The 21,003-nt window shown below is 38.2% G+C and overlaps 1 protein-coding gene across 13 annotated transcripts in view; it reads left to right on the forward strand.

Annotated features, from left to right (window-relative positions):
- Window positions 1–21,003, forward strand: part of PATJ (PATJ crumbs cell polarity complex component) — a 389,086-nt gene that overhangs the window by 7,007 nt on the left and 361,076 nt on the right. For all 13 annotated transcript variants that reach the window (XM_086394286.1, XM_086394288.1, XM_086394293.1 and 10 more), the window contains exons 2-5: window positions 14,954–15,010; window positions 15,106–15,272; window positions 17,275–17,469; window positions 18,880–19,019. In XM_086394286.1, the coding sequence (XP_086250412.1) occupies window positions 14,989–15,010; window positions 15,106–15,272; window positions 17,275–17,469; window positions 18,880–19,019 (524 nt within the window). In that variant the 5' untranslated portion in view covers window positions 14,954–14,988. The remainder of the gene's footprint in view (window positions 1–14,953; window positions 15,011–15,105; window positions 15,273–17,274; window positions 17,470–18,879; window positions 19,020–21,003) is intronic.

The following is a 21,003-nucleotide window of genomic DNA, read 5'->3' on the forward strand; positions in this document are numbered from 1 at the left end:
CAATTCACACCTGTAGTAACAGGCTGACTACCTGTCCCTCCCTATAATGGTTGCCAGTGATTTTTTCTTTCATTTTTTTGAGGTAAAAGTATAAGATGTCTTGTTAAACCAAATTTTCAAGACATGAGATATCTTGCTCAATTTAAGAAAGAAGCTACAGTCTTGTGTGCTACTGGGAATCTGCAGAGTATGTTTCTCAGGGTCCTTAATTGGCCTACATTCTTGAACTAAGGCAGTTAATAAATCTTTTCAATAAGTTCCCTCCACCTAGAAATTTAAATCAAATTAAATTTCTAACTCTGCAGCAGTTTTTCTCAAATATTGCATTAATTGGTAATGGCTAAGGGCATGGGTATTTTTGAAAAGCCACAATATTATAATAATTTCCTTCAATCAAATCCCACAGTGAACCAGACATGAAAAATTCATGGCACAAACTCTCTTGATCAATGATGGAGTGGAAGCTGTTAAACATAATAGACTACTGGTTCTCTGGAGTCTGTGCAGCTCTGAGGAAAGCAGCACTCTGTGGCATTTTAAAGCCTGGCCTCTGACCCATTGTAGGTAGCCTGTCTACCACAAGGTAGACTCAGCTTTACCATGCCTAAACAAACTTGAAATTCCTTGCTGTAAACCCTGTCAGTTTCTCTGCCAGGCCAAATAGGTCAAAATTCTTTGGCCAAAGATTTCCTACGACCATAAAATGAATGAAACATGGGTTCCATTTAGTGTACATGCTACTTCCTGGATGGTCAGTTATACAGTTATTGCATTTCTTCCTTCTGGCCTCATATACTCTGAAAGCCCTAGTGCCCTTCCCTAGATATTACATAACATCATGAAGTTGTGGTAATTATCCAGGTATGTTCTGTGGACATAGTTGAGCTTTTAATAAATATGAGTCGTAGGATTAGATGGCTGACCAGGTTCTAACCTGAATCCTTACTGAAAGATATTGACCACCATGCTTTTCAGAATGTGCAGGAAGATCTTTTGAGAGAGTAAAAAAGGACAATAAAATTTTGCTTTTTATTTTTTCTTTACTCTCATGTTGCTTCTATTTTATGTATATTTTAAAACACATATAATATGTAAATATAGTAATATATGTTTATAATGATGGTAAGGGGAGTGGTCAACGTATTTTTAACTGATGGGAATGTGTGTTTCAAAAAGTTTGAAGACCACTAATCTATCTTGTTACCAGAATTACCTTTTTAAATAGAAATCTGGACTCAATATTTCCCTACTTAAAAGCCTTTGATTGCTTCCTGCTGCTCACAGGATAAAGAGTAGTCTACTTAGCATAATTTACAAGGACCCTCTCAAAATAGTCTGTCTGAACCAGTGCTTCTCAAACTCAGTGATGGAAGATTAGGTTTCCCCTCCCTTAGTCTTTCAAGGACTGACATTTTTATGAAATTATTAGAAAAATGAATTGTTAGAAAAAGGAAATTAGAAAAATAAACACAATGTAAGCTGTGTTTTTTATTACTAAATTCAATAGACCTACACGACTGCCACATTCCATGGTTTCTAAATGCTTAAGTATCAGTTTTGGTGCTTATCTCTGTGGGTGAAGCATCAATCCACGGTCTACATGTGTAGTAACACTGGTCTGAATTACTTTTTTGCCCTTTCTGCTGCCTTTAGAGACGTTATAGTAGTACATTTAGAGCTAGTTACTAGTCTCACTGAGAGTCATGCACTTTTATACCTGCATGTGGTAATTCTCTGATTGTGGTCTCTAGACTAGCTGCACTAGGATTACAGGGGAACTTTGTTAGATATGCAGATTCTCAGGACTTGGCTTAGACATACAGGATCAGAAACACTAGGAGTGGATCCTACAATTTGTGTTTTAGCAATCCCTCAGGGTGATCCTGAGGCTCACTAAAATTTAAGAAGTCCTTAACTCAGGGTACCCTATATGTCATTCAAACTGGAACCCTTCTGAGAATGAAATGGACTGCTATTAATAAAGATGCCGAGTAATCTGAGACTGTTTTAGGCAAATGAGGACAAATCGTCACTCTGCTTTTATACTCCATTCTTTTTCTGAGAGAGGTCTCTGGTGTGTTCTCATTCCAGCATTCCCGAACTTCCATGGGCAGGGAAGTCACTCTCCTTTTATGATTTCTCTGAGCATATGGTCCAGTTCAGTTCAGTTGCTCAGTCATGTCTGACTCTTTGCAACCCTGTGGACTGCAGCACACCAGGCTTCCCTGTCCGTCACCAACTCCCAGAGCCTACTCAAACTCATGGCCATTGCGTCGGTGATATCATCCAACCATCTCACCCTCTGTTGTCTGCTTCTCTTCCCACCTTCAATCTTTCCCAGCATCAGGGTCTTTTCCAATGAGTCAGTTCTTTGCATCAGGTGACCAAAGTATTGGAGTTTCAGCTTCAGCATCAGTCCTTCCAATGAATATTCAGGACTGATTTCCTTTAGGATTGACTGGTTGGATCTCCTTGCAGTCCAAGGGACTCTCAAGAGTCTTCTCCAACACCACAGTCCCAAAGCATCAATTCTTCTGTGCTCAGCTTTCTTTATAGTCCAACTCTCACAACCATACATGACAACTGGAAAAACCATAGCTTTGACTAGATGGACCTTTGTTGGTAAAGTAATGTCTCTGCTGTTTTTTTTTTTTTTTTTTTTACTTTACAATATTGTATTGGTTTTGCCATACATTGACATGAATCCACCACGGGTGTACATGTGTTCCCCATCCTGAACCCCCCTCCCACCTCCTTCTCCATCCCATCCTTCTGGGTCATCCCAGTGCACCAGCCCCGAGCATCCTGTATCATGCATTGAACCTGGACTGGCAATTCATTTCACATATGATAATATACATGTTTCAATGCCATTCTCCCAAATCATTCCATCCTCACCTTCTCCCACAGAGTCCAAAAGACTGTTCTATACATCTGTGTCTCTTTTGCTGTCTCGCATACAGGGTTATTGTTACTATCTTTCTAAATTCCATATATATGTGTTATTACACTGTATTGATGTTTTTATTTCTGGCTTACTTCACTCTGTATAATAGGCTCCAGTTTCAACCACCTCATTAGAACTGATTCAAATGTATTCTTTTTAATGGCTGAGTAATACTCCATTGTGTATATGTACCACAGCTTTCTTATCCATTCGTCTGCTGATGGACATCTAGGTTGCTTCCATGTCCTGGCTATTATAAACAATGCTATGATGAACATTGGGGTACATGTGTTTCTTTCAATTCTGGTTTCCTCGGTGTGTATGCCCAGTGGGATTGCTGGGTTGTATGTCAGTTCTATTTCCAGTTTTTAAGGAATCTCCACACTGTTCTCCATAGTGGCTGTACTAGTTTGCATTCCCACCAACAGTGTAAGAGGGTTCCCTTTTCTCACACCCTCTCAAGCATTTATTGCTTGTAGACTTTTGAATAGCAGCCATTCTGACTGGTGTGAAGTGGTACCTTATTGTAGTGTTGATTTACATTTCTCTGATAATGAATGATGTTGAGCATCTTTTCATGTGTTTATTAGCCATCTGTATGTCTTCTTTGGAGAAATATCTGTTTAGTTCTTTGGCCCATTTTTTAATTGGGTCTTTCATTTTTCTGGAATTGAGCTGTAGGAGTTGCTTGTATATTTTTGAGGTTAATTGTTTGTCAGTTGCTTCATTTGCTATTGTTTTCTCCCATTCTGAAGGTTGTCTTTTCACCTTGCTTCTAGTTTCCTTTGTTGTGCAGAAGCTTTTAATTTTAACTAGGTACTATTTGTTTATTTTTGCTTTTACTTCCAGTATTCTGGGAGGTGGGTCATAGAAGATCCTGCTGTGATTTATGTCGGAGAGTGTTTTGCCTATGTTCTCCTCTAGGAGTTTTATAGTTTCTGGTCTTATGTTTAGATCTTTAATCCATTTTGAGTTTATTTTTGTGTATGGTATTAGAAAGTGATCTAGTTTCATTCTTTTACAGGTTGTTGACCAGTTTTCCCAGCACCACTTGTTAAAGAGATTGTCTTTTCTCCATTGTATATTCTTGCCTCCTTTGTCAAAGATAAGGTGTCCATAGGTGCGTGGATTTATCTCTGGGCTTTCTATTTTGTTCCATTGATCTATATTTCTGTCTTTGTGCCAGTACCATACTGTCTTGATGACTGCGGCTTTGTAATAGAGCCTGAAGTCAGGCAGGTTGATTCCTCCAGTTCCATTCTTCTTTCTCAAGATTGCTTTGGCTGTTCAAGGTTTTTTGTATTTCCATACAAATTGTGAAATTATTTGTTCTAGCTCTGTGAAAAATACCTTTGGTAGCTTGATAGGGATTGCGTTGAATCTATAGATTGCTTTGAGTAGTATACTCATTTTCACTATAGTGATTCTTCCGATCCATGAACACGGTATATTTCTCCATCTATTAGTCTCCTCTTCGATTTCTTTCACCAGTGTTTTATAGTTTTCTATATATAGGTCTTTTGTTTCTTTAGGTAGATATATTCCTAAGTATTTTATTCTTTTTGTTGCAATGGTGAATGGAATTGTTTCCTTAATTTCTCTATTTTCTCATTATTATTGTATAGGAATGCAAGGGATTTCTGTGTGTTGATTTTATATCCTGCAACTTTACTATATTCATTGATTAGCTCTAGTAGTTTTCTGGTGGACTCTTTAGGGTTTTCTATGTAGAGGATCATATCATCTGCAAACAGTGAGAGTTTTACTTCTTCTGTTCCAATTTGGATTCCTTTTATTTCTTTTTCTGCTCTGATTGCTGTGGCCAAAACTTCCAAAACTATGTTGAATAGTAGTGGTGAGAGTGGGCACCCTTGTCTTGTTCCTGACTTTAGGGGAAATGCTTTCAATTTTTCACCATTGAGGATAATATTTTCTGTGGGTTTGTCATATATAGCTTTTATTATATTGAGGTATGTTCCTTCTATTCCTGCTTTCTGGAGGGTTTTTATCATAAATGGATGTTGAATTTTGTCAAAGGCTTTCCCTGCGTCTATTGAGATAATCATATGGCTTTTATTTTTCAATTTGTTAATGTGGTGTATTACATTGATTGATTTGTGGATATTGAAGAATCTTGCATCCCTGGGATAAAGCCCACTTGGTCATGATGTATGATCTTTTTAATATGTTGTTGGATTCTGTTTGCTAGAATTTTGTTAAGGATTTTTGCTCTATGTTCATCAGTGATATTGGCCTGTAGTTTTCTTTTTTGGTGGGATCTTTGTCAGGTTTTGGTATTAGGGTGATGGTGGCCTCATAGAATGAGTTTGGAAGTTTACCTTCCTCTGCAATTTTATGGAAGAGTTTGAGTAGGATAGGTGTTAGCTTTTCTCTAAATTTCTGGTAGAATTCAGCTGTGAAGCCCTCTGGTCCTGGGCTTTTGTTTGCTGGAAGATTTTTTATTGCAGTTTCAATTTTTGTGCTTGTGATGGGTCTGTTAGGATTTTCTATTTCTTCCTGGTTCAGTTTGGAAAGTTGTACTTTTCTAAGAATTTGTCCATTTCTTCCAAGTTGTCCATTTTATTGGCATATAGTTGCTGATAGTAGTCTCTTATGATCCTTTGTATTTCTGTGTTGTCTGTTGTGATCTCTGTATTTTCATTTCTAATTTTATTGATTTGATTTTTCTCCCTTTGTTTCCTGATGAGTCTGGCTAATGGTTTGTCAATTTTACTTATCTTCTCAAAGAACCAGCTTTTGGCTTTGTTAATTTTTGCTATGGTCTCTTTTATTTGTGCCCTAATTTTTAAGATTTCTTTCCTTCTACTAACCCTGGGGTTCTTCATTTCTTCCTTTTCTAGTTGCTTTAGGTGTAGAGTTAGGTTATTTATTTGACTTTTTTCTTGTTTCTTGAGGTATGCCTGTATTGCTATGAACCTTCCCCTTAGCACTGCTTTTCAGTGTCCCACAGGTTTTGGGTTGTTGTGTTTTCATTTTCATTCGTTTCTATGCATATTTTGATTTCTTTTTTGATTTCTTCTGTGATTTGTTGGTTATTCAGAAGCATGTTGTTCAGCCTCCATATGTTGGAATTTTTAATAGTTTTTTCCCTGTAATTGAGATCTAATCGTACTGCATTGTGGTCAGAAAAGATGCTTGGAATTATTTCAATTGTTTTGAACTTACCAAGGCTAGATTTATGGCCCAGGGTGTGATCTATCCTGGAGAAGGTTCTGTGTGCTTGAGAAAAAGGTGAAATTCATTGTTTTGGGGTGAAATGTCCTATAGATATCAATTAGGTCTAACTGGTCTATTGTATCATTTAAAGTTTGTGTTTCCTTGTTAATTTTCTGTTTAGTTGATCTATCCATAGGTGTGAGTGGGGTATTAAAGTCTCCTACTATTATTGTGTTATTGTTAATTTCCCCTTTCATACTTGTTAGCATTTGTCTTACATATTGAGGTGCTCCTATGTTGGGTGCATATATATTTATAATTGTTATATCTTCTTCTTGGATTGATCCTTTATCATTATGTAGTGTCCTTCTTTGTCTCTTTTCACAGCCTTTGTTTTAAAGTCTATTTTATCTGATATGAGTATTGCTACTCCTGCTTTCTTTTGGTCTCTATTTGCATGAAATATCTTTTTCCAGCCCTTCACTTTCAGTCTGTATGTGTCCCTGGTTTCAAGGTGGGTCTCTTGTAAACAACATATATAGGGGTCTTGTTTTCATATCCGTTCATCCAGTCTCTGTCTTTTGGTTGGGGCATTCAACCCATTTACATTTAAGGTAATTATTGATAAGTATGATCCCATTGCCATTTACTTTATTGTTTGGGTTTGAGTTTATACACCCTTTCTGTGTTTCCTGTCTAGAGAAGATCCTTGAGCATTTGTTGGAGAGCTGGTTTGGTGGTGCTGAGTTCTCTCAGCTTTTGCTTATCTGTAAAGCTTTTGATTTCTCCTTCATATTTGAATGAGATCCTTGCTGGATACAGTAATCTGGGCTGTAGGTTATTTTCTTTCATCACTTTAAGTATGTCCTGCCATTCCCTCCTGGCCTGAAGAGTTTCCATTGAAAGATCAGCTGTTATCCTTATGGGAATCCCCTTGTGTGTTATTTGTTGTTTTTCCCTTGCTGCTTTTTAATATTTGTTCTTTGTGTTTGATCTTTGTTAATTTGATTAATATGTGTCTTGGGGTGTTTTGCCTTGGGTTTATCCTGTTTGGGACTCTCTGGGTTTCTTGGACTTGGGTGATTATTTCCTTCCCCATTTTAGGGAAGTTTTCAACTATTATCTCCTTAAGTATTTTCTCATGGTCTTTCTTTTTGTCTTCTTCTTCTGGGACTCCTATGATTCAAATTTTGGGGCGTTTAACATTGTTCCAGAGGTCTCTGAGATTGTCCTCATTTCTTTTAATTTGTTTTTCTTTGTTCCTCTCTTTCATTTATTTCTACCATTCTATCTTCTACCTCAGTTATCCTATCTTCTGCCTCCATTATTCTACTGTTGGTTCCCTCCAGAGTGTTTTTGATCTCGTTTATTGCATTATTCATTATATATTGACTCTTTTTTATTTCTTCTAGGTCCTTATTAAGCCTTTCTTTCATCTTCTCAATCCTTGTCTCCAGGCTATTTATCTGTAACTCCATTTTGTTTTCAAGATTTTGGATCATTTTCACTATCATTATTCAGAATTCTTTATCAGGTAGATTCCCCATCTCTTCCTCTTTTGTTTGGTTTGGTGGGCATTTATCCTATTCCTTTACCTGCTGGGTATTTCTCTGCCTCTTCATCTTGCTTATATTGCTGTGTTTGGGGTGACCTTTCCATATTCTGGCAGTTTGTGGAGTTCTCTTTATTGTGGAGTTTCCTTGCTGTGGGTGGGGTTGGAACGGTGGCTTGTCAAGGTTTCCTGGTTAGGGAAGCTTGTGTCAGTGTTCTGGTGGATGGAGCTGGATTTCTTCTCTCTGGAGTGCAATGACGTGTTCAGTAATGAGTTATGAGATGTCAGTGGGTTTGGTGTGACTTTGGGCAGCCTGTATATTGACGCTCAGGGCTATGTTCCTGAGTTGCTGGAGAATTTGTGTGGTATGTCTTGCTCTGGAACTTGTTGGCCCTTGGGTGGTGCTGGGTTTCAGTGTAGGTATGGGGGCGTTTGATGAACTGCTATTGATTAATATTCCCTGGAGTCAGGAGTTCTCTGGTGTTATCAGGATTTGGACTTAAGCCTCCTGCCTCTGGTTTTCAGTCTTATTCTTGCAGTAGCCTCAAGACTTCTCCATCTATACAGCACCGATGATAAAACATCTAGGTTAAAGATTAAAAGTTTCTCCACAGTGAGGAACACCCAGAGAGGTTCACAGAGTTACATGGAGAAGAGGGAGGAGGGAGATAGAGGTCACCAGGAGGAGAAGCGGGGGAATCAAAAGAGGAGAGAGCAAGCTAGCCAGTAATCACTTCCTTATATGCTTTCCATAGTCTGGACCGCTCAGAGATGTTCACAGAGTTGTACAGAGAAGAGAAGAGGGAGGAAGGAGACAGAGGTGGCCAGGAGGATAAAGGGGGGAATCAAAAGGAGAGAGACAAATTCAGCCAGTAATCAGTTCCCTAAGTGTTCTCCACAGTCCGGAACACACAGAGAGAATCACAGAGTTGGGTAGGGAAGAGAAGGTGAAGGGAGGAGATGGAGGCGACCTGGTGGAGAAAAAGGAGAGTCCAGAGGGGGAGAGAGCAGTCAAGCCAGTAATCTCGCTCCCAAGTAAAAATGGTACTGAAGATTGGGTTCTTAAAGGTACAAAATTGATAACAAATACCAAAAGCAAAGATTAAAAATCTAGAGTAGAGGTTGGATTCTCAAAAATACAATATTAAAGGAAAAAACAAAGTCACAAAAATTATAAAATATGTATATATGAAGTTTCTTTAAAAAATAGGGTCTTTTTTTTTTTTTTTGCAAAGTAATAGTAGGTTATAAAAATGAAATTAAAGGAGTAATAGGGGACTTAAAAATAAATTGTTTTTTTTTTAATTTAAAGAATGATAATAGTAAAAATATATCTAGGACTTTCTCTGGTGTTGTTGTGGACAGTGTGGGGTCAGTTCATTTTCAGATAGTTCCTTGATCTGGCTTGTATTTCTCAAGATCTATAGGCCCCTTTCTATGTAGTCAGTGCTAACTACAGGGTTGTAATCTATTGCACCTGTCACTTCCAAAGTGGTTCCCTCTGTTTGTTTTAGCTTCTTCTGTTTGCTGGTCTCTTCAGTGTCTAATTTCTGCCCTGACACACGGAGGTGGTGGTGGACACTTTTTTAGGCTCACTTGTTCAGTTGTGCTGTGGGGAGGGAGGAACACTGCAAACAAATAACACTGGCGTGTGCTCGCAGTATCTCAGCCACACTGGGTTTGCCCCCACTCACAGCGTGTGTGCTTTCCCTGTCTACACTGCTTAGGCTCTAGGTTACTCTGCTGGGAACTGTCTGGGGCTGGCCCTGGGTTGTATGCACTTCCCAGGTCTAAGCCGCTCAGGTTCAGGTACTTGGGTGCTTCACAAAGGTGCAGACTCTGTTGGGCCTGCGTTTTGTACCCTTCCATGTTCCAAGCATCTCAGGTGACCAGGTGCTTGGTGAGCGCCGTCGCTGTGACTTATCACCTCCCCCGTTCCTGCCGCTCGGTTTTCTGGGTGTACAACCAGTGTACCTTCTCAGGTGTGCCGTGTGTCTGTTCTGGGGAGCTGAACTCTGGCTGCAACCCTCCCGGCAGATATTGACCGTCCTGAATCCCAAGAAGCCTTGGTTAGCAACAAAGCCTGCTTGCAGTTTGGTAGATGATGCCTCTCTGGGGCCGCAATTGCCCCCTTCCAGCTCTGGCTGCCTTCGCCTGCCTGTCTCCGTTGGGGGATGGGCCAGTCCGCAGCTGGCTAGCTCTGCTAAGTCCTTTGTTCTGTGAGCAGGCCTGGCCATGTCTTAGGTTAGGGCTTTTCGCGTGGTAGCTATCCCACAGTCTGGTTTGCTAGCCCAAGTTAGTTTCCTCAGATTGCCCTCGGGGCATTCAGGCCCGGTGCTTACTCTAAGCAATGCAGCCCATGCCTCCCTGCCCAGCCCCCGCTTGCTAGTGGCGGATGTGGGCATCTGCGCTGCTTCTCCGCCGGGAGTTACCGTTGGGCATGTAATCTGTGGGTTTTAATTATTTATTTATTTTTCCTCCCGGTTATGTTGCCCTCTGAGTTTCCAAGGCTCGCCGCAGATTTGCCCGTGAGAGTGTTTCCTGGTGTTTGGGAATTTCTCTCTTTTTTAAGACTCCCTTCCCAGGACGGATCTCTGTCCCTACCTCTTTTGTCTCTCTTTTTATCTTTTATATTTTTTCCTACCTCCTTTCGAAGACAATGGGCTGCTTTTCTGGGTGCCTGATGTCCTCTGCCAGTATTCAGAAGTTGTTTTATGGAATTTACTCAGCGTTCAAAGTGTTCTTTTGATGAATTTGTGGGAGAGAAGGTGGTTTCCCTGTCCTGTTCATCCACCATCTTAGGACTGCCCCTGTTTCTGCTTTTTAATGTGCTGTCTAGGTTTGTCATAGCTTTTCTTCCAAGGAGCAAGTGTCTTTTAATTTCATGGCTGCAGTCACCATCTGCAGTGATTTTGGAGCCCCCCCAAATAGTCTCTCACTGTTTCCATTGTTTCCTCATCTATTTGTATATGGTACACACCCTTGCTATTGTATGTGTATGCCTTACAATATAATTATCCTATTGTGTTGTCATTTTCTTGCTATATATCTATCTTGATATCTCATTGGGCCACCTTAGCCATTTTGTCCCTTTTAGTTTTCAAGTTATAAACATAATACATTGCTTTTTAAATTAAAAAACAGCCCTAGTATTTATAAAGTGTAGGTCTAATTTTTTATCTCCCCTTCCTCACTTCTTCCCATAACTTATCATCATTATTATATTGACTATCTTTCTAAATCTAGAAAACAATACATACACCAATATATATTATTTTCTTTAAAAAGGGGAAAATAGTTCATATATTCTGAAACTTATTGTTGTTCTTATTCGGTGTGTCTATTAGATAATGGGGCTTCCTAGGTGGTGCAGTGGTAGAGAATCTGCCTGCAAATGCAGGAGGCGTTAAGCTTTGATTCCTTGGGTCGGGAAGATCCCCTGGAGTAGGAAGTAGTAAGCTATTCCAGTATCCTTGCCGGGAAAATTCTGTGGCCAGAGGAGCCTTGTGGGCTACATACAGTTCATGGGGCTGCAGAGTCAGACACGACTGAGTGACTGAGCACACATGCATGGATTAGCTGATATTCCTGTGTTAACACAAAGGGTTGAATTGCCCTCCTGTGAATGAGAGCTCTTACCCAGCACCAAACCTTAATCGTGATTCTGAGGTTACAGGCAAGAAAGAGGAACACAGGAACTAGGCACAAAATTCCTTTCTGGAGGAGCCCCCAGCCAGTAGACATAGCTTCCAAAGAATGTCACCTTTTTATACTAGGACATATTATCAGATCAGATCAGATCAGTCGCTCAGTCGTGTCCGACTCTTTGCGACCCCATGAATCGCAGCACGCCAGGCCTCCGTGTCTAACACCAACTCCTGGAGTTCACTGAGACTCACGTCCATCGAGTCAGTGATGCCATCCAGCCATCTCATCCTCTGTTGTCCCCTTCTCCTCCTGCCCCCAATCCCTCCCAGCATCAGAGTCTTTTCCAATGAGTCCACTCTTCGCATGAGGTAGCCAAAGTACTGGAGTTTCAGCTTTAGCATCATTCCTTCCAAAGAAATCCCAGGGCTGATCTTCAGAATGGACTGGTTGGATCTCCTTGCAGTCCAAGGGACTCTCAAGAGTCTTCTCCAACACCACAGTTCAAAAGCATCAATTCTTCGGCGCTCAGCCTTCTTCACAGTCCAACTGTCACATCCATACATGACCACAGGAAAAACCATAGCCTTGACTAGATGGACCTTTGTTGGCAAAGTAATGTCTCTGCTTTTGAATATGCTATCTAGGTTGGTCATAACTTTCCTTCCAAGGAGTAAGTGTCTTTTAATTTCATGGCTGCAGTCACCATCTGCAGTGATTTTGGAGCCCAGAAAAATAAAGTCTGACACTGTTTCCACTGTTTCCCCATCTATTTCCCTATCAGTATGCCTAAAATACCTCCTTACACATAGACTGATGTTACGTTACTTGTAAATGTATTTCTAACAGACTTTTACTGCGATTTTTAACAGACTTTTACTGATATTTTTAATGTGTCGAGCAAAATTCAACCTAGGAACACATTATTTTTTGTTTTGTTTGGGGTTACCAGACCAGTTGTGAACAACATATACAGAAACATTTTCTTAAAGGAAGCCTCTTCGGTTTGGGGAATCCCAAGATTTATACTCCATTAGTTCCCCAAATAGAAAATGTCTTTGTGATTACCTCCCATCTTTCAGCCAGCTATGCTCTATAAATCCATATGTTCTCATATTATTTACAATATCAATTAAGACAGATCAGGTATTTCCTGACATTTTAAAATTAGAGACTGTGTTATCTATTAAAACCTTTTAGCTTGTTTGCACGGAGGAGGTCTGGCATCAATCTGGGAATCCCTTGATGAAGGATTGAGCCACAGGCTTGCTGATAACCATTACCCACTCATTCCTGTTTCAGTACATTTCAACCATATTCATTATTTTAATGACTGATTTTGATAGTTTAATTTTTCCGGGAGTTTTATTGTTTAAAAGCAATGCAGCAAATGTGCTTGTACATCATCTGTGTGCCTTTTTGTCTCTCCTTTCTTTAGAAGAGACACTCAGAAGTTAATATTCTGGGTAGAAGAGAATATGAATTTAATATATTGATAGATATTGCTCAGTCACTCTCCTAGAAGATTGTGCAGATTTGTTTTCCCACCTGTTTTTCTATGACATCTGGGGTACAAGCTATTATTAGAAAAAAATGCCAATCTAATATAAAAAGTAGCACTTCATAGTTTTAGCTTGCTTTCTTTGATTTTGAGAGGTTGATGTACAGTATTAATGACCACAAAGCTGCTCTTGTCCACTCTTGGGCTAAGTGCTGCTACAGAAAAGGACAGTGTCATTGTGACTACCCTTCCATTATTCACATTTACCTGTTAGTGGGTAGTTTTAAGGGCTGCATAGTTGAGATGCTGAGCATATCAGAAGTTTTTCTGTGATGTTCTGTTCACATGGAATCCAATGAATGTTTGAATGGAATATAGGAACCTTTTATCAATGCCCAAAGCATCTCTTACTGGTTTTTCATATGCTTTCTTGCTTAATGATCTTGAGTTAGAAGATAAAGATTGTGTTCAGAAGTGTATTCAGAGATGATGTAAGAACAGTTGGACTGTGTAGCACTCATATTTCTTAGATGGTTCATTTACAACAGTGTACCACTGTGAAAGTGATAAGCTTTCATAGTGTATGTAATATGAAAGTATCACAGTGAAAGTGATCGCTAGGGTTTGTTTTGTTTTGTTTTGTTTAAGTGACCACTGTGAAAGTGCCATTTTCAATAAAGAAAAGGGTTTGCTAAAATCTTGAGGGTTTTTTTTTTTTTTTTGGCTGTGCAGAATCTTTGTTGTTGTGCGGGCTTTTCTCTAGTTGTGGTGAGCAGGGATTACTCTAGTTGCAGTGGGAGAACTTCTTATTGCCATGGCTTCTCTTGTTGTGGCGCACAGGCTTCAATGGTTGCTGCGTGTGGGCTCAGAAGTTGCACGGCTCCCGGGCTCCAGAACACAGGCTCAGTAGTTGTGGTTCATGGGCTCAGCCACTCCAGGGCATATGGGATCCTCCTGGCCCAGGGATTGAGTCTGTGTCCCTGCATCGGGAGGTGGACTCTCCACCCTGACTCACCAGGGAAGTATATATAACTTTTTGAGTTTTGATTACATTTTAGGCTAGTTTGAGCAAATCATTGGAATTAAAAAAAATTATCCATGGACAATGCCAGATTGGGTGATTATCATTTGATGACTAGTTTGGATTTTTTCCCCTAGTCTCTCTAGTATCTTCTTTATACGTTATTTGGATGTTCTTTTCCAGCCTAGGATCTCTCTCTCTCTCTCTTTTTTTAAATTAACTTTCTTTAAGTATAACTTACATACAATAAAATATAACAAATATATAGGTCAATGAATTGTAATAAATGTACACATTTGTTTAAGTAATACTCCATTCAAAACATAGAACATTAAAAAAAAAAGAACATTTCCATCACCCCAAAAAAGCTCCCTCAGATATTTTCCTAGTCAACTGCTTTCCACTGTGCCCAGGCAATCATATCCTTGTTGGTCTGTTTCTTTTCTCTCAACACTGTTTTTGAGATTCATCTTTGTTGTGTGTGTCAGTAATGTTTTCTGTTTTTATTTCTGGATATTCTATTTTGTTTACATATCTTAATTGATTTATCTTTTAGTCTGTTATTAGACATTTGGGTTTTTCTGGTTTGGGGCTTTTATAAATAAAAATGCTATGTTGTTGCTGTTTTTCGACCACATCCTACAACTTGTGGGATCTTAGTTTCCTGACCAGGGGTTGAACCCCGGCCCTTGGCAATGAAAGCACCGAATCCTAACCACCGGACCACCAGGGAATTCCCTGAACATTTTTGCATAGGTCTTTTGCGGGCATATATTTTCACTTTTGGGTGAGTGTTTAAAAGTGGAAAAGTACTGGGTCATATAGTAAGTGTAGTTTTAACTTCCAAAAAACTGTCAGTTATTCAGAGTGTTTGTGCCATTTTACATTCCTACTAGCAATGCCTCAGAGTCCACCACTTACAATGATCTGTTTTGCTTTCTACTTTTAGCCATTTTAATGGCTGTGTATGGTTTTTAATTTGGATTTCTTGAATGAAATATTTTGATGGAGAATGTTCTTGAGGTTTTCTTTGACTTTTTTATAGGACTATAGAATTGTATACACTAATGGAAAGTAATTTTTCTGTTATATTTAACATTTTTTCTTTAGGTTTCTTTAAAAGTGATTGAAGACAGTAATTCAAAATGCCTGAAAATCCTGCTACAGGTAAACTAGATATATACTTATTTCACTAAATTAATTATTCAAAAATGGAATGTAAGGTGGGATTTAACTTGTACTCATTATTCTTTTTAAAAAAGATAAACTGCAGGTCCTGCAAGTTCTTGATCGCTTGAAAATGAAATTGCAGGAGAAGGGTGACACTTCGCAGAATGAAAAGCTCTCTCTGTTTTATGAGACCCTGAAGAGCCCCCTTTTCAACCAGATACTCACACTTCAACAGTCCATCAAGCAACTAAAGGGGCAAGTAAGTTACCCATCAAGGTTTTACCTGTTGCTATTATTCAAACCAGCAAAGAAAGAGAAGGAAATAGATACAAACAGTCTACACTTAATTCTGCAAAGAGGCTGTATTGGGACTTGTGTGCAGGTAGCATTGGCATAGATAGTTTAAAAATGTTGACAATAAGTTTTGTGTTTGGCTTTGGATTCTAGTTTTTATACTTATTTATGTAAAGGTCAGATGCTTTGAAAATTCTCAACATTTTCTTCAGAATTACAGGACACATAGCCCCTCTGCTTGGAGTGATGTTAATTAAGAGTTTTACCTACTCTCCTGGTTGTTCTATTTTGGGGTCAGGGATGGCAATTTGGTTTTAAATCGTCTATTCTAGAAGCTGAGCTTGAATAGTAGCTATCTTATAGATTAAATATTGGCAGAATTTTAAATGTAGTTAAAGATAATGTAGCAGAGTTGTTATGTGAAAATTAACAAAATTTGGGGGAAAAAATGCATTTTGCTGATAAACCAAAATGCCTATCCATAAATATTTAGCAAGTGATTTTTCTATAACTAACTAAGGATTAAATTCTGCACATATGTCTTTCTGTGAATTACTTTCTCTAGATCAAAATTTATACCAGAATTTTAGCACTCCCCATACTGAAGCTTCTATATTCTCTGATAATGGAATGAGTACATCACAGCAGTGAATGCTATTGGTGGCAATAGAAGTTGGGAAAGATCACTACAAATCTATCACTCATACTGGACTAAAATTGGACTTAAGCAACTGTTCCATCATAATAACAATCTTTTATGTTTATTTAGTGTGCAGTTATTACATAAATAATCATATTTTATTCATTCAGCTATAAACTCCATGTGATTTTTCATATCTGTGTTTTCATAGAGTTTTTATGGGTATTGATTATTTTCTGTGAGTCTTATAACATTTGTTCCTGATATTTCCTTTGTTCTATTGTGTTGGTACTTGTATCAGCCAGTGGTATTTTTAAATCAATCAATTAATTAATTTGGTCGCACCATGAGGCATGACAGATTTTAGTTCCCTGTCCAGGGATTGAACCCATGCTCCCTATATTGGGAGTGCAGAGTCTTAATCTTAACCACTGGACCAACAGGCAAGTCCCTCAGCCAATGGTATTTTAAAAATTAACCTCTATTTTTCTTTTTTCTTAATTACTGAATCCCCCCAGCTTTTTTTTTTTCCCCAACTAGTGTTTAAGTGGCTTTGCAATACATTTGCTACTAATGGGCAGATTATTTAATCCCTGTATGCTTCAGTTTCCATGTTCACAAAATGAAATAAGAGTATTTCTAGGGCTATTGTAAAGACTATGTGAGATACTGTATAAGAGTTTGGGTATAGTACTTTACTTATAGCAAGCACTTAATAAATGCTGAGTTACCTTTGAATATACTACCTGCAGATCTTTTGTGTTTCCCCACACGGAAATGTATGAAAGTGAAAGTCAGTCGCGCAGTTGCCTCCAACTCTTTGCGATCCCATGGACGGTAGCCTGCCCTACTCCTCTGGCCATGGAATTCTCCAGGCAAGAGTACAGGAGTAGGTTGCCATTTCCTTCTCCAGGGGATCTTCCTGACCCAGGGATCAAACCCGGGTCTCCTACATTGTAGGCAGATTCCTTACCAACTGAGCCACTGAAATGTATAGATAAATGCAGAAGGGCTCAGCGTCTCACATGCATGTTTATGTGACTGGACATGTCTGTGTATGTAAAGTATAATGAGCTATATTACATGCTATATTAACCTGAGGTAACGGTAGAAGGCAGGAAATGAGAATAAGTTAAACATTTCGTATAATACTAAATAAAACATTTATAGCCTTATAAGCACAGATTCATGTATCTGTATCTTATTTCACAGGTATATATTTAGCATGCCATTATACATGTGAGAGATAAAATATAATATTTAGTAAATAGAAATACTTCTTGTCTGTAGGTTTCTGTTGATAATTCTCTCTTTTTTTCTCCAACAGCTCAGCCATATACCCTCAGATTGTTCAGCCAACTTTGATTTTTCTAGGAAAGGGTTATTGGTGTTCACGGATGGTGCCATTACTAATGGGAATGCCCACAGGTCCTCTAATAACTTGACTGTATCTGGGTTATTTTCTTGGGCTCCAAAGTCAGGAAATGAAGATTTTAACTCAGTCATCCAACAGATGGCCCAGGTAAAGTTATATCTTGTCAAGGGACTATTTAGCTTTATTTCTCTTGTTGGAGGTTAAAAAAGAAACCTACACTCACACTTTTTGCCTCTAAAATGTGTTACTCTGTGTTTTGTTTGCTTGTGTTTTTATATTGTTAGGAGGAGTTGGTACTATTTTCTAATCTGTGAGTTGGTAATTTGTTTAAAATTACATAAGAAAAATATCCGCGTGCCTGGTGAGGATAGTTTTTAAGACAATGACTCCAGTCTGACACATCTGTACACTTGTAAGGAAAGAGATTCTCACAGTTTTGCTCATAGAAGGAAAAATAATGTGTGTGCTGAAGTGATATAATTCCTTTGAAATTATTTTAAATTTTATATCAAAACAGAATTAATGGGGGTTAGAACTAATATAATTTGGAAAATCTAGTATATATAATTTGGAAATCTAGTATATATAATTTATAGTATATATAAAATCCAAATGTAATTTGGAAAATTATAATTTGGAAAGTCTAGGAAAACATTTGAAAGTGTAATCCCATTTCATCCTTAGTATCTATTAAAATCAAATGATAGACAGTTGAATTTTTAGATGTGCTAGTTTCCTTTATTCACCTTGCCTTCTAACAAGTACCCTAAAAAATGGAACTTGAGTTTGAAAGTTAAAAAGAATCTATTTAAGGTGTGATAGTTAAATAATGTTCTACACCTAATTCCTTTTTTGATCTAATTGCTCTATCCCCTTAATATGACTAATAATTATTTTTATGTGATGCTTTTATTAGTTGATTATGTTTATGAAGTTCTCATTTAATAAATGCAATTAATTATTCAGTAAAGCAATAAAATACTTGTTTGTCATAGGTAGCTCCATTTGAATGGTGGCCTTTCTGTAATCTTTTGAATTAACCTAATAAAATATTAATTTATCACAATAGAATTAAAAACAGAACCCTAAAAAATGCAGCTGATTCTGATTTAGGTCTCAACACTAGAATATTTTTTGATAAGTCTAGGTTACTTTTCTTATTTAGAAAAGAATATTTTGCTTCAAGAGAATTTAGAGAAATTCATTATAAAAAGTAATTTAGAATTTACTATGGGAAAATACATTTTTTCTCAGGAATTTTCATCTAGCTTGGGATTCGTCTCATACTGTGAATGAAGTGTGAAAATATCTCTCCAATTCCCTGAGGTTGCAGAACAGTGCACATGCCCCCTTATGTTCTACTGAAAATAATCAAGGGAGAGGATTTCCAGAAATAAATAATTTATTACTGAAATACTGAGTTTATTTGGTTTCCTAGAAATGACTTAAGAGAAGCTGTTTGGGGGCTATTTACAAAATAGAAATGTTAGTTCCTTAGAAAGGGCAGGTTGATTAAATGTAAATTTCATTGACTTTTTTTAAATTCCCCTTCATTAGGGCCGGCAAATCGAATACATAGATATAGAACGGCCTTCGACTGGAGGACTTGGATTCAGTGTGGTGGCCCTTAGAGGTCAAAATCTGGGAGAAGTGGACATCTTCGTGAAGGAAGTGCAGCCAGGGAGTATAGCTGGCAGGTGAGGAAGCGTGTTCATTTGCTTTTTGCTAATTTTTTCCTAACAATTCTGAAAACATTAAGGAGAATAAGGAACTAGTCATACCAGAACAGTTAATGAGAGCAGCTAACGCTTTCCTCTTATGCATTTTTCAGGCTTTTTGCATATATTCTCACATATACTTGTGGCATCAGTGTAGCTAGTAGTATCATTATTCCATTTTATAGATGTGAATGTTCAGAAGTTCAGTGGTTTCCCTATAGTCACAGAGCTATTAATGCTGGAACCATGATGTGATTCTCAGACTATCTGTTGGCAAAGCTCATGTTCTTTCCGTTCCATCACACTCTCTCACAACTGAATGTGATACAGCAATGGTTTGATCAGTAAGATGGACATATTGAAATTTACATTCTACATATTATGTTATTTATTAAACTTGAGATTGTAACAACTTTTTTATTGGTCATAACATGCTGTTTATTTCACTTATTGTCAACAAAAATCCCTCTGCAGTCTATGTGATTCCCCCTCTGCACTTGTGCCTGAGTTTTATTTTTTTAAGTGTTATGTGTAAGACTTGTATTTTGTCTCTACTTGATTTCAGCTCTTTTGTTTATTATTTATTTAAAAAGCACACTATTCATTATATTATTACTTTTAAAAATATATATTAGTATTACTGTTGCCTGTTAGAAAGCTAGCAGCAGTAGCATAACTATTACAGAAAATTCAGTCAATAATATACTTTTGGATTCATGTTATCCATGTATTGGGGGTCAGTTCTAATCTCCTCAACTGAAAATTCAGAAATGATGGATTTTTATGACCTTTGTACCTTTATTCTACAATCTAATGGAGCATTTCCTGAAGTTTGTTGTGAGGAGTTATAGCAGTAGTCAGCTATATATTTATTTTATAATATGCATTTATTTTCATCTGGCTTCTTCTGTTCAACATTATGTTTGTGAAATTCATCAACGTGGTCGATTGTAGCACTTCATTCATTTTCATTGTTGTATAGTATTCAACTATACAAATACACCGTGATGTATTCATCCATTACACTAAATTTTTTTTTTAATTTGTTTTTTATTGTGCTGGGTGTTTGTTACTGCATCTGGGCTTTCTCTAGTTGTGGCGAGCAGGGGCCGCTCTTCGCTGGGGTGCATGGACTTCTCATTGTGAGGGCTTCTCTTGTTGCAGAGCACGGGTTCTAGATCACACAGGCTCAGTAGTTGCGGTGTACAAGCTTAGTTGTCCTGACATGTGGGATTTTTCTAGACCAGGGATCGAACCTGTGTCCCTGCATCGGCAGATGGATTCTTAACCATTGGACCACAAGTGAAGTCCAGTTGTCAGTTATATTTGAGAAACAATCCTCTGTTTGGAGATTGGATATACATACTTCAGTTCAGTTCAGTTGCTCAGTCGTGTCCGACTCTCTGCGACCCCATGAATCGCAGCAGGCCAGGCCTCCCTGTCCATCACCAACTCCCGGAGTTCACTCAGACTCACGTGCATCGAGTCAGTGATGCCATCCAGCCATCTCATCCTCAGTCGTCCCCTTCTCCTCCTGCCCCCAATCCCTCCCAGCATCAGAGTCTTAGGATAGTCATATAATTCATTGTCCAAGTTGGGACATTTTGGAGAGTTAGAGGCTGTGCCATTAATATGACACTGAGACAGGAAGTATAATTAGGACTATTCTGGCAAAGCTCAGCAATCAGGGTAAACTGGACTTAGAGTCACTTGACAGTGGCTTCTTTAAGGCTGTGAAGTCCCTTGATAAAAGCCTACTTAACTTTGATTGACTCAGATTTTCTTTTTAATTTTTTTTGACTTAAGAATCATTATTGGGATATAATTCATATAATGTAAACGTCACCATCTTGGGGTATATAATTCAGTGGTTTTAGTGTATTTTCAATGTTGTTGACCATTTTGTGGTGCATTCTTACATCTCAATTACTCTGTACTAATAGGTCTGTAAGTACAACATGAG

Source organism: Bos grunniens, chromosome 3, assembly GCF_055505025.1.
Source record: "Bos grunniens cultivar Pamir isolate PY7600 chromosome 3, Bosgru_T2T1.0, whole genome shotgun sequence".
NCBI lineage: Eukaryota > Metazoa > Chordata > Mammalia > Artiodactyla > Bovidae > Bos > Bos grunniens.